This window comes from Vicugna pacos, chromosome 6 (assembly GCF_048564905.1).
Source record: "Vicugna pacos chromosome 6, VicPac4, whole genome shotgun sequence".
Lineage (NCBI taxonomy): Eukaryota > Metazoa > Chordata > Mammalia > Artiodactyla > Camelidae > Vicugna > Vicugna pacos.
Window position 1 is genome coordinate 17,738,437 of NC_132992.1, and position 16,502 is coordinate 17,754,938.

Consider the following 16,502-nt stretch of genomic DNA (forward strand, 5'->3'; position numbering starts at 1 on the left):
AATGTTTCATACCTTTCCTTGTTTGGCTTCACGTTGATGTCACCGATAATATGGATGTCTGCAAATTTTATCCTAAATTTGCTCAGAAGGGAAGCCATTCTGAAAATACAAGACAGAAACACTTTGTCATTGCATATTTAACTCTTTTCAATCAAAGAGTTTTGTATTTAAGACATCAAAAGCAATCATGTCTTATTTCAGCTGAGCTTTCAGACAAAGGCTTTGGTTAGTGTTTGATTTTCATTATAGTACTTGATGAATACAGCTAAGTGTGGACCGATTTATTCCACTGAAGGCAAAGAGAAATTTCTGTAAGTGTAGTCACTAGAAACAGCAAACCCAGCTCTGCATTCATGTTTCGGGGAAGGTAATGTAGAGCTGTCCACTCTCCCATACCATTTGTGAAAAAGAACAAGTTTCAACGTTGCTGATAATTTTTATAGAGTTAGTGACAAGCTACTGAAAAACTAATAATTATTAAATATCATTATATATTGGAGGTTTTTTTCAGCCAGCAACTGAAAATTTTGATATAATTTCAAATTTACAAAAATGTTACAAATATAGTGCAAAGAAAGCTCAGATCCTCCAGTTGTTCATATTTTGCCGCATTTGATTTGCCACTCTCTTTTTCTCTATCTACATCTGTCTAGCTGTATCTCTCTTGCTTGCTGGCTTTCTACCTACCTACCCGTTTTCCGTTTTAAAGTAAGAGTTGCTGGTATCAGGCCGCTTTACCTCTAGATACTTCAGTGGGAAGACCAAGGACGTTCTGTTTCACAAATAGAGTACAACTGTTGTAAGCAGGAAATTTAACACTAATGCCCTACTACTACCATTTTGTCTACCAGCTATTGTCAAATTTTATCACTTGTCCCACTAAGGTACTGGAGGGTTTAAGAGAATAAAAATTATTGTAGACATCATGTTAGTTTCCATTTTAGTATGACTCTATGAGGAATTAAATATATATGATATCCTTCTAAGAGAGGGGAGAAAATATGAAAAATTCCTGAATAAAAGCCTGTAATTATTTTGTGATTTCTGGAAGTAGCAGTTCCAGGAAGGGCTCGGGCTTAGGCATGCCGTAAGGGACCAAGAGCTGCCAAAGATGGTTCTCAGGTTTGCACCAGAGACCTTTGGATGCACCAGACTCTTAGCATGCTTGTTGCTCTCACAACTACAGAGCAACATTCCATGACTAAATTAATAAGAAAGATATAGACTTACACTGTAGGACTTATTTATTTCTTTTAACTAGAAGAGATATCAACAGTCATCCATTTAAACTCTTTCAAACTGCAAGTGAGAAACTGGGGACCCAGATATGTGCAGTGACTGTTGCAAAATCCTGCAGCTCGTCGGCAGCAGAGCTGCGACTCAGACCGGGTGCAGTCTCTCGGTTCCCTTCTAATTGTGCTGTGTTGGAGGGACTGCTGTGAGTTAATAGGTTTGAACCTCCAAGAAGAAAATATTGGACACAAATTCCTTCAGGCTCTTCCTTTCTCAGATGCATTTACTAGGCAGAATAAAATAAACATTATACAAGATAATGATACTCTCATTCAGGACTTGAGATGAGGCTTCTGTGCCAAATGCTTGTTGAAAGCATTCGTGGACAGGGATAAAAGGCCTTGAAAACAATGATTAGAAAAATTGTGCAGATAATTTATCGACCAGAAATCAAGTAAACATGAAGTCTATCACAGTGGCTTTGTCTTTTAAATTTATTGTGACTCAAAGATGTTTAAAGTGCTTAAAATTAAGGCATTAAAACAACAAACATCCAAAATGTTTTAACACTTGAGTGAGTGATAAATTACTTACGCAATCTTTTCTTCTTCAATGCGATTGATCTTCCCTCCAACATAGATTCTTAATTTACAGTCTTTCCATTTTTTTCTGAGAGTCAAGATATAGGGGATAAGGAGTGTTAACCCTGAAAAAAAAAAAGTAAATTATGACAGAAAGGATGAGCCTATCTAATGGAAAGGAAATGAATGGCTTTATGTCTTTATTCATTCCCACATTCATAGCTCCTCAATAATTTAAATCTTTGGAGAACACAGAAATGTTATGCTTTAACTGATACCGTTTTCATATACCTTCTCAAGCAGTTTGTTAAATTTATCAACATAGAAATTCTGCTCCCTAGTGTATATTCTGGGATTTTTTTTTTTTTACCTCCATCATCAAACAACCACCAAACATCAATTGTGCCTTTTCCTTGCTTCTTTTTAAATTGGGTGCTGGCTTCCACCAGTTTCTGGTTGAACTCCCCCACGTGCATGGACTGGATTGTGTTGATGCTGTTGTCTGTAATGAAAAAGAAAGAGGTACATCCATTTGTCTTTTGAGGAAAGAAACAAAATAACTTTCCAATAAGTCTATTCAGGAACATAGAGGAAGGGGCATGAATTTATGTCATTATACTTATGGGTAGAGTGAGCTCTGTTCTTCATAAAGGAGTGATAAAGGTCGAATCCCACGGTAATTTGGATTACCTCCAACAGTTGAGAAAAATTTGATATTGATTTCATGATTACAGTTTTCATTATAAAGCAGTGGATTATTTTCAGGTCCTTAGTAATCTGTCTCAGAGTGGAATTATTTAGACATGTAATGCAAACTTGTCTGATGCAAAGACCAAAATATCCCGATTTTTCCAAATTTCAGATATAAATCAACTTAATCGTTATTTCCAGATTTACTTAAAGGTAGAATACGTGGTTACTGGTTTTCTAGAGGTAAGAAAAAGAATCAGAAATATTCCTTCATTAGACAATTTGTTCATTTGAGTGAAATTTTGGTGTAAATTCCATAAATGTCTGGATTATAAAGGCTGCCAGGGACGATGACCACCTTGACTCTGTGTGACCCTTTGGTCCTAACGTTGACCTGGCTTACTCCTCTGTTTTCTTTTCAAGGAACCTGTGAATCTAAGGAAAAGCCATTCAAACTATTTGACTCTCCATGAATAAGATGAAGAAACTAGGAAATATGGAAACACATACCTTCTCTTGAGTTATAGTTAAAGGTGCACATAAAGCACTTAACACATTTTTAAATGCAATTTCCACCCTAATATGGACATGATGAAAGTGCACCAGGGAACTAGGGCACTGTTTGAGCAGGATCCTAGTTCCTATTTGTCAGTAGGATTTCTTTGCTACACCATATATGTAATTTCTCATTCCCACATCTTTGAAAGTTGTGACTTCATCGCTCTATTTCAAAGAAATGGTGTCAACATAGTGCTTAGAGTAGAGCTGACAGCCTCTTCAGAGCTTCCTCTCTGATCTAAGAGGTTCTGAGGATGCTTTGTTCTGTCTTTTGCTGCTTCCATGTTCGGGCCTGTCAGTTCTGAAGCAATTATCTCCTATTGTTTCTATCTCCCTAGGACTCCTGAGGGAGAAAGTAAATATCTTTACAAAACGAACCAAACTCTGCCCCCTTTACATGCAAATCAAAGCATCCAAAGGATTCATGTGTAAGGGCTAGAAGGCAGAGTCGGTCCTGATCTAGAACTCAAAAGACTTGTCAACTAATGAAAGCTCAGAGCAGGAAAGAGGCCTGCTTTAGAGCTGTGTTTGAAAATTCAGGTGTTGGAAACAAAACATAACATAATTTTGCTCTTCTGAGCAATGTTGACTTTCAGAGGTGTACATTTTTGCCAAAAGTATTGTGATGCAGAAACAGAGTTGCAGAATAAAGAAGTCTCACTTTCATTAATAAAGACATTGATGCTTCTTTCCTCCCCATCAGCTAGAGGATGGTATTGGGCTGTGACTTCTGAGTTTTCCATTGCTTTTCAAACTGTACCGCTGCATAGAGCAGATTCAATGAATAGTTAACTCCTTTCACAAGTACACCAAATAATTGGAAAGGAAAGAAGATAACAGTTAGTGTCCAGATGGTCTTGTTCTAATATTTACACCCTGAAAGTCCTGATGTACCTCCAACTTTAGATTCAAATGCATCGGTTGTCTAGAAAATGTCATTTTAATGGGAGTACTACACAGTAGATTCTCTCCTAGCCCAGGAATACTCCTGGCACCCAAGGGTACCTCTATTATTTTAAGGGGGGAAATATTTGTATTTCCCATTTTTCTATGTAAATATATAAACATCACATGACAGGTGAAATTTAGTCCTTAGTTTATTGTAGGAAAACAAGCAAACAGAGTCAAACTTTTCCCAGGGTGGAAGATGGCCTCTTTGAAGGGCCTCTTTGAAAGGTTGGCTCCTGTCAACCTAAACCAGCAGCCTGCTACGTCTCAGTTTGGATCTTGCTGCTTGACTTGGAGACCCTGCCAGAGAAATGATCTTTCCTGAGCCTCACACCAGTGAATGATTTCAGCAACTTCAGGATTATTTGTGCATGAAAGAAGTGAATGTTAATGTTCTAATTTTCTACCAGAAGAGGTCGCTGTGTACTTCATTTTAACTCAAGCCTGCAGTGTTTCTGGAAAGAATGCAACTCCCACCCCCACCCCCCCCAAATTTGAATCACCTGTTTATAAAACTTCTAATAAGGTCTCATTTTGTGACCTTCCATTCCCAGGATGTACACTGAACATTCAGAGATTAGTGTACCGTTCAGCCAAAATCTGTAGGTAATTAGTGTCAATGAATTCCCAAGTTCAGAATTCTGGTTTGTGATAAAGATGCTTTTCTGAATTTAGAATTCTGGCTGGATCCCTTATTTACCTGCACCAGTTGACTTTCAATTTCCTGAAGTGTCTGCACGGGGTGTGTGGGGTGTGTGTGTAGGTAATCAGTCTGGGTACTCGGTCTTGAATTTCTATCTCCTTTCCACCTTAACAAAGAACTTTCTGTTTTACGGTGTTCAATCCGCTGAAGCACTATATGACTCCCAAAACAAATACTGTTATTTTAAAACAAAGTTTTTACAGTAAGATGGTACAGAGGGGTGAATGTTGTAGGTATATGACAATAGTGTCTACCTTTCAGCTGTCCTACCTTCTCTAAGGAAGTGTCTTTCAGTCCTTACCTACACTTAATACCCCCAGCATCTTAGACACTGACTGCTGACCCCTACGGATACTCAAGTCATGGCTCCTCTTGTCATCTTCCTTGTGAATTTTAAAAGCACTTACCTTTCTTAGCAGTTGGCTTGGTGATGTTCAGCTTGCTAGCCTTTTTAAACAGGCCTCGGACGCCTCCACTTCCTTCTTCACATTCGTTATCTTTGATAGTGGCTTCCAAAGCCAGCCTCTCCTGTTCTAACTTCTCTAATTCTTCTGATGAAAGAAGACAAAATCACTTACTTAACTCAGAGAGCCAAAGTTTCCAGGAACAATCTATGAACAATTTTAACATTAAAAATGGTGTCTATGCAATAGAATGATTATTTATACATAATATGATTTTTCTAAATGATTATTAAAAAGTAACATTTATCAGTAAGTTGTATTCAGAAAGCAACAACTAGCTCAGAAAAATGGCTCTATGTGTTAAGTTACAATACATGAAGACACTGGGTTTTTTTTTGTGAGTGTGAGGGAGACCACTTAATGCCATCTTTATTCACTACAGGCAAACCCCCCCAAAACCAAATCCACTGCACATAAGATCTTGTACACAAAAAGCCACTGATTTACTGACCTAAGCTACTGGGCTAGATATTTTATACCTAGGAGGGACAAAATTGCGGAAGTCTACTTGGTGTATACCAGTGCCTCCTGAATTGAGACATAAAACTAAAGAGCAAGAATTAAGGGAAGAGAACCAAATCCAATAATAGACTCCCTGGGCTCCAAATACAAATTACAGTGAAAAATATCCACCGCCAACAGTTCTTTCAGATAAGCAAAATACTTTCCAGAGTGAGTGGCCCAAGTGAAAGAAAGAAAAGTGCCTGTCAGTGTCCACACTGCTAAAAAGCATCTCACAACAGTGGAGTCTGGAATATGGGTCAAGCTGTGCACGATGTCCTGCCCATGGTTTAGCCCCACTATGTAAGCTTTGATGTTACGTCTGGCTGCCTTTTATCTTTTTTGGATTCTGATTGTGATGAAAAATTCCCAGCTGCTGTGTAATGCATTACATCCCTCTCTGACCTCAACCTGCAAGGGATCAGGGTAAATAAGACTTTAAACGCCGTCGTATGGCCGTGCTAAAGAATGATGGGCATTCTTGCTTACTGTGCTAGGGTGGTACTCTTGTCAGACCCCTCATCCCCTTGCCTGCTGAGAACAGCCTTAGAAAAAATGAGCCACGTTCCAAGGAAGAGAGTAGGAAACCTAGATTCAGTGTTGCAAAACACTGGTAGGGCTTCTGTAAATGTCAACCCTTGGAGGCTGTTGCCTTATCTATCTGGGAAGTGATGCTATACAAACTCTAGATTTATCAATTTTGTACTAACTAAATCTGTCAGGATAGTCACATCCCTAGATGGTGCTGTTATTCAGCTACACGGAATTGTCTGGCCCCTTTCCAGGCCCCAGCAATTAATCTTTTGCCAGTGGCATGAGATTTAAGGTCAAATCACCCATGTGATTTCCCCAAAGCTTCAAAGGTTCTCAAGACCAGTAGCTATAGAAAATGTAAGAAATTAGACGGATGGTATTAAAGCTCCGACAGGAGTGGCTTACCCTGGACTTTCGAAAGGTGAACACAAGCTGCATTGCAGTGGGGGTCATGACCAACTACAGCTCCACTGCTGGCTTTATTTGACACTAGGTGAGTCACTTACTTTCCCTATGCTTCTCATTTCCTATCTGTTAAATGGAAAATCATAACCTTTCGCCTTTCCCACTCTCCTAGCTTTGCAAAAAGAATAAACAACTGTTCCTACATGGTGCTTGGTTGCTCCTTAGAGAACAAAGCACTGAGCACATTCTATAGGCAATGTATTTATGCAGCTTCTGGAAATGGGCATAGTCATGCAAAGCAAATCAAGTATTTTGAGCAGCCTGGGAGTTATTTTGGTAGTTAATATTTATTGCACTCTTTGGGTGCCAAGGGCTGTGCTGCACAGTATTCCTTCCCAAACAACTCTGAGAAAGTTACTATTATTATCCTCATTTTGTAGATGAAGAAACTGAGGCTCAGAAAGATTAAGTAATTTGTCTAATGTCACCCAGCAAATAAAAGGGTTCAAATGCAAAGAGGTCTGCTTGACTCCAAATCCTGTATGTTCCCCACTAGGAAGATCTTCTGCTGTTGGCTTATGACTATTCGTTCTAAGGTGTTTGAGTTAACCTCCAACTCTTCCCCCTCAGATGAACCTAAAGACTCTCGGGCCCATGGTGGAATGCCAAGTTAACTCCCCAAAACTATGACTCCCTCAAAATTGTCATTTCAAAGAGAGGACCCCAGAGCAGCAGCACCACTGTCCTGGGCGATGCTCCTGAGCAGGGGGTCAGCTGTGGGGTACCCTGCTCTTTGCAGGCAGATTTGTGAGCTGCTTTGGGGACAAATGCAAAGGTTGCACGAGGGAGGGAGTTCTTTCACTTTCCTCTTTTAAGGCAGGCTCCAGCATCCCTGCGATTAGCCACTGGTTGCCATGTTCTTTGTCTTCTAGTTTGGACAAAGGAGGAAAAAAAAATAAATCCTCCTTTGAAAGGAGTCAGCTAGCCGAGTGAACTGGGAGCTCCTCCAACAATTTGCTAGAAGGTATGAACAAAGCCCATCCTGGACAGAGTAAACTGCAAAATCCCAGGCCTGAGGGACAAAACCAGACTTTGTCTGAATGAGTCAAATTTAGCAGTTCCCTCCCAGACGACGGAGACAGAGGCTGACAAAGCGAGTCAGTTCTAAACGCTGAAGTCCGCTTGCTTGGCCATCTTGGACTTTCAGATTCACACAGTAGTGGGATCACTCACAGTGATTTTGCAAATCCTTCTTAAAGTTAATTCTTACTTATTCACTTTGTAGGAGATCTACGGCCTCCTTCTGTGCACTCCCTCCTTTTCTCTTTTCAGTGCTAAGGAGAAGCGACGTTTTGATTATCTGTTCTTCTGAATTATCTATCTGGAGTACTGCTTGCCTCTGTTTGCATGCAAAATCACAGGCAGACTTTATCAAAACATTTCTTTCAACAGGAGTACTGGCTAGCTGACTTGCAAAAGTGTACCATTAGTCACAATGGACATAAGACCAGGGAGTAGGAATGGAAAGAGATAAACTGATTTCCACGAGGCTGACAATAAAAAGTACTCATTCCGTCACTGCTACCACCTCCGCCATCACCTTCGCCATCACAACCACACTGTGATGTTCAGGATTCACAAACCCTTTCCAGCAGTGTCTTACTTCATCCCAGCACCAATGCTGGAATGCAGGCAGAGCTAGTGCAGCTCTCCCCATTTTACTGTGAGGGGAGACTTGGGTTCAGACAGTTCAACTGATCTGTCCAAGGCTGCGCAGCGGGTGACCCAAGTCATCTGCTTTCAATTCTAGTGCTGTCCCTCTACCATCCTTCATGAGTGGTATGCTCTGACTGCCAGTATCTGCCTGTGGGAAAAATACCCAGTCTGCATTTTTTTGAAGAAACCACTCCCAAATTTCTCAGAGAAATTTCCATGACATTCCACATTTTCATAAGACTCTTTTTCAACCTTTATTCCAGTAACTCTGTGTGACATGGAGCAGAGCTTTAAGACATAGATCTACTGTAACTCCTATTTGTATTGTGTTTGTCTCCTGCAACTGCTGGAGGATAGCGTACATCGTATTTCATCACCACCACTTATTGAGAGTTTATTTTGTGTGAAGTACAATTGCCAAAGTCTTTGCGGCCATCATATCCTTTAATCCCAAACAACAAATCTGTCAGGTAGGTACTGTAACGAGACCCATCTGAATAACTGGGTTTGAACTGAGTTCCAAGCCTATGCTTAGCCTTCCCACACTCCCACTCCCACTCCCACTGTTAGTTGTGCCCATGCCTCGCTGCTAGGGCACAGCACCGTAATCACTCAAGAATAGTTTGTTGAAATAAAAGAACAGGTCAATTCTGTCCAATACAGTCAATACATCTGGAAATATTATCTCTACAAAGGAAGAAAAACAAGTGAATTGTGGTCAGGCCGGGGGTGTGTAAAGCATGTAAGTATGTGAGGGGGTAGGGACAAAAAACAAGTGTTGGTACGAAGTAGAGTTAACGCCGTATACAAAGTTATAAAAAAAGGGGGCTAATAGTGGCTGATAGGACAAACAAGGCTGGAATGTGACAGAAGGTAGGACAGGCAAGATTAATCCAAAGAATGAGAGGCAAGGGCAGGGGTCCTTTCCCTGGAAAGGGCCGCCACCTGGGCATCTGGTGGGGATCTGAATATTGCATGTTAGATAATGTCATTGTACGTCATGATCTGCAAAGCCCCACTTCAAGGGGGAGAGAGTAAAAGCTGGCCCTTTTCTCAGTCCAGATTAAGAGAATCCCTGAGGTTCTAATGATGGAAGAGAAAGCTTAGACCCTTAGGATCTATCAGCTGAGAGTGGGTTTCTAACCAAGTCTTCATACATACCCCAAAACAATTCTCGCGGGAAGAACAAAGAGTGAGTCCTGAGCTGTATCTTCATGCAAATGCTAAAACCACTTGAACAGTAGTTAGTTTATTTTCAAGTGCTTTATAAATTGATTGTCTGGTAACCAACTGGAGTAACTATTTTGAAATTCAATTTAGTTGTCAAGATTGCCTCAGTTGGTCTATTCCCAGTCTTTTTTTTTCTTCTTCTTCTTCTTCTTTTTTAAACAACGTCTTTACAAATAGGCAGGAGTCTACACATTATAATTCAGTATGAAATCTTAAAGATAGAGAGTGTCAGTTACCTGACAACAGAAGGGAGAGCAAGGAAACCCACTGAGGAATCACATCCCCTCCGACTTCACAGCATCCTTCTTCCTTATTAATTATTAAATTATGGTTCTTTCTTGGTCAATCAACTCAAAGCTGTAAATGCTCACATGAATCAATGTGCCGTATCCCAGGTGAAGTCTAGTTGAATTGAAGGCAGGAAGCAATCCTGCAGTGGTCGCCTTCCAATCAAGTAATTATTTACTACACTGCCATCTGTCTTTATTTTGCTAAGCCACTCCATCAGACACAGCAGAATCCTCGTGCTCTGAGACGGCCATAAATCTGCGGCTCTTATATGGAACACTTGACCGCAGTACATTGCGAATCACGTTTCATCGTTTTGTTTCCTACCAGTACAATTTGGACTCTATGCTGTAGTTGGCAAACTTGCTAAATACCTCCTGGGAAGTGAACAGTATGAAATACTGCATTTTTTGTGTTGTCAGGCAATAATTTAATTTCTTAAGAGAAACTATCAGCCATTAGTATTGGATGAGTTGCTGCAGTAGACAAGCTATACTGCTATGAGCATCAATCTTATTTACATAAAAAGTTATTCTCCTCACGTGAGCCCATGACACACTATAGAAATAATTGTCATTAGCCGGTAAATTACCTATAAAGTTGATTTCTATTCACTGCTTTATTAACTACAGTATATGGTTACTCTGAATTGCTAATATTTCCTTTAAATTATAATCTGTGATGACACTGTGGTGTCTGTGTTGGAAAAGCTATGATGATAATCATTAACATAGTGTAATGCAATCCTTAAGATTTATCAGGATCTTATTAAGCCTTATATTACAGTATAATATAATGAAACAAAAGCTTATTTCTTCCAATTCAAAATCTAATGTGAGGACTATGTCATAAATTACATAAACTCCCAAACAATGCATGGAAGTATGGGGTAAAGTTAATTTCTGTCATTATGCTGTTGTTTTTCTGCATGTTCATGTGTTTGTAATACTGTTTTTTTGGTTTACTCTAGGTTATTGGTACTTATAATTATTTTATTAGTATCTGACTGTATTTTCCCTTTCTTGACTAAGAAGCAGAAATATTTCAAACATCAAAGTTGATATAAATCAGATACATCCCTTGGGGAATTAAAAAGGGGATGCAGTTCACCACCAGGATTCTTTCAGAAATATACAGAATTCACTTGCTGTACTGCTTTATAGAATTAAATTGATGGAGTATTTTGGCAGATGGAGCCATGAGGGGTGGGAGCTACATCATATCTTTCAGCTTGAAGAGATCAACACAACCCACAAGGCAAATGTGTAATTTAATACAAATTGTGTTTTGCATCCTCATTTTTTTAGATGGAAAAACAGTACAGCACAAAAGGCAGAAAAAATTAAAGTAAAATGTAGAACATTAACAACAGAACAGGTCTCTTAGTATCAGGTTCTTGTAATTGTCCTCAACGGCATGTCTGTCTTAGCACAGACAAAAACCTATGTTGGGTTTTTAAAGGAATAGGTGGAAATCGCCTTGTTCCACTCCCAGCTCTCAGATTTCACCACTGCTTCTCATTATGTAAGTCACTGTCCTCTCTAGCTCTCCTTTTCAAAAGGTAGATAGTGACTTCAAATAGACGTGGGTTTGACTCTTAGCTCTACCAGTTCCATCCTTGTGAACCCTAGGGAAGCCTCAGTTTTATTAGCTATAAAATGGGGGCAATGATAGCATTTTCCTGATAGGATAGTTGGGATGATAAATGTTATATGCAAACATGAAGCATGACACATGGCACGTAATAAGTGCTCAGAAATGTTAGCTATTGTTGCTGCTAATGTATTAAGTTCTACTAGGGAGGAATGTGAATTAAGCATGAACGCCCCGTAGGCATTTCTGCATCTGACATAGAGCTATAAAAGGTCCACAACAGGGAAAGGGGCATAAAACACATGAAGGCTAAAGGCACCAAAGAGAACCTTATGCTGTATTTTTGCATAGGATGGACCCTCAGTTTTATTTTTTAAAGCTCTTCATACATAAACATAGAGTATACATATCAGATAGCAGTTCTCCATGTTAAAGAAAAAGCTTAATTTCTAGTTTCTTCTTCTTTTTCCTCTTCTTCCCTTGCAACACATCAGAATGGTGGCGTCAGAAAATTCACCTAATCTACTCATGTTCTCTTCTAATATGATGGAGGCCACCATGAAGTGGCCATGTAGACTCTGGACCCATCAGGTCCCTGCACTCTCAAATCCCTTGCAGGCTTTTCCTTTCTGTGAACCTACCCGGCAAAATCCTGATCCTCTCTACCCTGGAGACCAAACGTCACCGTCACTAGAGAAAAACTGGACAAGCAGCAAAATTTCTCCAACTTCACAGAGAGAATTGAAGCCATTATACATGATCTTCCTCAATTTACCACTCCACTCTTACAAATCCACATACCTCTTCTCCAATCCTCACTTCCTTTGCTCTGATTTTAGAAGCTGAAGCATTTTCCTTCTGTTTCTGATGAGCTCTTCAATCCATGCCTTTCCTCTGATTCTTCTTGTTCTTCCATGATCTTATTCCAGGGGTCATCTCTTTCTTTACTCTCATCTTCAATCTCTCCCACTTGTTTGGGCCCACTTTTTTTTTTCAGCCTGGAAACAAGACTTTCTCCCATCTTAAGGTCTACAGGCTTTCCTGTAGTAAATCTCTTCAGTCTCATCCCTCTCCTTAGCATCCAAACTTCTCATAATGTTTGGCCACATCCATATTCTCTGCTTCATCATCTCACAGTCCCTCCTCAACCCACTGCATTCTGGATTCTGTCAGCACTGCTCTAGAGAAATTGTTCTAAGGTTATCTGTGCCATGTCAATTATATTTCATTGGCATTGCTGGTATTGTTGGCTGTATTTGACAATTCCGGTGAACCTTCTTATTCTGAGCACTCTGTTCCCATGGTTTCTGTGACACCACAGACTCCTGGTTCTTTTACTTTCCTGACCACTCCTTCCCTGCTCTTCCTTTGGGACCCTTCTCCTATGCCTTGGGACTCTTGACTCTACACACTCTTTGGGTTATATTTTCCAGTGTCACAGTTTCTATTTTCACCTTCATTATGATGTCTTTTGTATTACTTTGGTAGGGCTGCCATAACCCCTACCATAGACTGGACAGAACACAGCAGGAATTTATTTTCTCACAGTTCTAGAGAATAGAAGTTCAAGATCAAGGTGCTGGCAGAGTTGGTTTCATTTTAACACCTCTCTCCTCAGCTTGTAGGTGACCATCTTCTCCATCTGTCTTCATGATCTTCCTCTGCTCTTGTCTGTGTCCTAATCTCCTCTTTTCATAAGGACTTCATTCATATGGAATTAGGACCCAACCTAGTGATCTCATTTTACCTTAATTAACCTCTTGAAAGACTCTATCTCCAAAAACAGTCACATTCTGAGGTTAGGACTGTAACATACGAATTCTGGGGTCGGGGGGTACACACTTTGACCTCAAACATCTAAATCTACATCTCCAACTCAAATTTCAACTTTAAGATCAAGACTGTATAACTGCCTTTTGGACATTTCCAGTAGGATTTCCCACAGGACATTGTTTAAAACTAAACTGGGGTTGAAGGAGGATATAGCTCAAGTGGTAGAGTGCATGCTTAGCATGCATGAGGTCCTGGGTTCAATCCCTAGTCCCTCCTCTAAAAATAAATAAACCTAATCACCTCCCCCCAGACAAAATAAAATAAATAATATAATAATAAGTAAATTAAAATAAATTTAAAAAACTGAAAAAACAAAAAACTAACCAGCTTTTCATTAAACCTACCCTTCCTCTTGTGTTTCTCATTTCATCATTTCCATTCCACACCACCATTCACTCAGCCAAGGAATCTTTTTTTACTCCTCCCTCTCTCACATCTCACACATCCTCTCAAACCCAAAATGCTGCTCTTTGTACCTCCAAAGTACTCTGGTACTTCTCTCTCCATCCTCTGAGAGAGGCTGCTCTAGTCCAGGCTGTCACCTTCTCTTGCTTTGATTATTATAAAAATCCTTTTGATTTGTGTTTCTGTCTCCATTCTAGTCCTCTTTGAGTCCATGCCTCCATAACTGAAAGAGTATGAAGTCTAATTTCACCATATTATTCCCTCACTTAAATCTCTTCAGTGGTTCCTCACTGTCTGCAGAATTTGGTCCATACTTTTTAATATGGCAGATGAGGCTTTTAAAATCAGAATTCTGTGTCAGCAACCTCATATTTCACTACTGTCTGCTTCATACTTTTCAATAACATTAGTCTGCTTTTTGGTTGCCCATATACCCCATTCCTCCACATTCCCATGTCTTCACAACTTTGCTAATGCGCTCCTCTTTGCCAGGAATGCTATTGCTCTAACTCTTGATTTTCTCTCCTCCAACTTTGCTTGGTTAACTCCTACTCATCCACTAGACCTAAAATCAAAGGTAATTTTCTCCAGGAAGCCTTCTTGGAGTTAGATGCCCCCTCTCCCCTTCCCATAATGCTCTATTAATATGCCTATTATCACACTAATTATCTACCCATTTCCATTATGAGGGTGTGAGTCTTTTGAGGATACAGGCTCTTATTAGTCTTAGTCTACCCAGCACCGTCACATACACCATGCCCGGGACACAAGAGATACCTCCCAAATATCCTTTTTCTAGTGTCATGTTGACAGTGGACTCTACCGTGAAGTTCAGCTAAAGAGAAGTCATGGATTAGTGTCCTGCCCTAATGTTTTAGTGACTCTTTAAATGTGTCCTTCATTCCATACACAAGAGGGCGTGTTTACACTCTGAGACTTAACAAGAAGTGTATGGAATCCTCCACAAGCAGAAAGCAGGACCACTCATCTGAATTAGTGTTTCTGCCTCTGAGACTTAGATTAGTGATTCACAGCGTGATACATTCAGGCTCATTTCCATGTTAGCTACAAACCAGATCACAGATTCTTAAAAACAAAACATGGTTTTCCAAGGAAAGAATTAATCTTCATTTTCCTGAAACATCTTGCAAATTTGGCAGATTATTTTACTGGAGGTATTTATTTTCAGTGCTGCTGGTTTTGCGGTTTTGCGATAAGAAGAATAACTGATGACTGCCCTGAATTATTCTGTGTTTCTGGTTAGCAGGACAAAGGCCACTTGTGTTAGCAATGGGGAAAACACTGGGACAGTGCACACACTTCACGTCAGCACAAGAATGTAAGCTTCATCGTTAGGGGGTTTTGTCTGTATTGGGCACTAGGCTGTGCCCAGCACCCAGAACAACGCCAGGCATGGAGTAGCTGCTCAGAGAATATCTGTTGGTTGAATAAAGGAAGTACCTACCTTGTACCTGAAGAACCTGAGAGATGTCAAACCCTTGGCTGATTCTGACTATGACAACACCAATCTCAAAATCAAAGGCATCACTGAAAGTAGAAGCAAAGTGGTTAGTGACTTAAATGACTCCCTTAATCCTCAAGATCTGGACTAATACTAAACTACCTTCTAAGATTTTAAGGTAATTAAACTACAAAACCTCACTTTCGAACATAGCCAAGAGCTGATGCCTTTTTTGTTTGTTTGTTTTCCATTTACACCTTTTAAAAATGTATTCTGGGTCAAGGTAACTAACTTACTCAAACAATACTATCAATTCGAATTTTGATTAAGATCAGAGTTTTGATTCTTTTCTAAGGTAAATAAAACAATCACTGAAATATTTAGAACAGAACTTTTAAGGCTGCAAAGACCCTTTGAAATTATAAGTCAACACTTCTGCCCATTGAGGAGGAATCCTACAACATTTTTTGGCAGGGGAGGGGAGGTAATTAGGTTTACTTATTTATTTATTTTAACGGACGTACTGGGGGGTTGAACTCAGGACCTCATGCATGCTAAGCATGCACTCTACACTGAGCTATACCCTTCCCCAACACTTTTGACATCAAGTTCCCAGTTAAAAGGGTCTCCAGTTCCTCTAAGGAACTTTCACCATTGACTTTGGAGAGACCATTTGAAGCAACACTTTTTCATGGCAACTCTATCCTGTTGAAGTTGTCTGTTGTGCCTTCTCTAAACCCAACTCAATGGCATTAGACTATCTACAAGGGAAAGAAAGGCTCACTCTTTTATCTCTGTTCTTGTAGAATATTGTTCTCTGCCCTTAAATTTTGGGCAAACCAATTAGTACTTCGTGTTCATTTGAAATATTCTCCTATGGGGCTCCTTTGCTCAATCTCATGGATCTGAAACCCAAGAAATCTTTCCGTTCAGTCACCCTTCCCCAGAAACAATGCAGTTTGTGATTGTCTCATGATACGCAAACAAATCTAGCCAAAGTAAACCTGTATTTTCAAACAATGATATAAATAAATGAAGTATAATATGAATATCCATTCAAAATTTGAACCGTAAGTGAACTTCACTTAAAAAACAGATCCATTCTCGCCAAAGTTGCCACAAAGTAAATTCCTGATAAATCTTGCTTCTAATTGTCCTTGATTATGAAAAGCAGACAGTGTGCACAAAAAATATTTGGATTCTGCGTTAGAGTAATTGTGGCTCCCCAAAGACATCCGCATTCTAATCCCTGGAACCTATGAATATGTTACTTTACATGGCGAAATGGACTTTGCTGGTGTGATGAGGTTAAGGACCATGAGACGGAGAGATTATCCTGGATAATCTGGGTGGGCCTG

At 39.8% G+C, this 16,502-nt stretch overlaps 1 protein-coding gene and 1 long non-coding RNA gene across 4 annotated transcripts in view; one reads left to right on the top strand and one right to left on the bottom strand.

Annotated features, from left to right (window-relative positions):
- LOC140696802 (uncharacterized) overlaps nucleotides 1-16,502 on the top strand; it is a 64,621-nt gene that overhangs the window by 28,532 nt on the left and 19,587 nt on the right. The window lies entirely within an intron of this gene.
- SLC12A1 (solute carrier family 12 member 1) overlaps nucleotides 1-16,502 on the bottom strand; it is a 75,739-nt gene that overhangs the window by 8,386 nt on the left and 50,851 nt on the right. For all 3 annotated transcript variants that reach the window (XM_031672805.2, XM_006201755.4, XM_015237230.3), the window contains exons 19-23: nucleotides 15,148-15,230; nucleotides 5,121-5,264; nucleotides 2,185-2,316; nucleotides 1,828-1,939; nucleotides 13-99 (exon numbers count right to left, since the gene is read on the bottom strand). In XM_031672805.2, coding sequence (XP_031528665.1) covers nucleotides 13-99; nucleotides 1,828-1,939; nucleotides 2,185-2,316; nucleotides 5,121-5,264; nucleotides 15,148-15,230 — 558 coding nt within the window. The remainder of the gene's footprint in view (nucleotides 1-12; nucleotides 100-1,827; nucleotides 1,940-2,184; nucleotides 2,317-5,120; nucleotides 5,265-15,147; nucleotides 15,231-16,502) is intronic.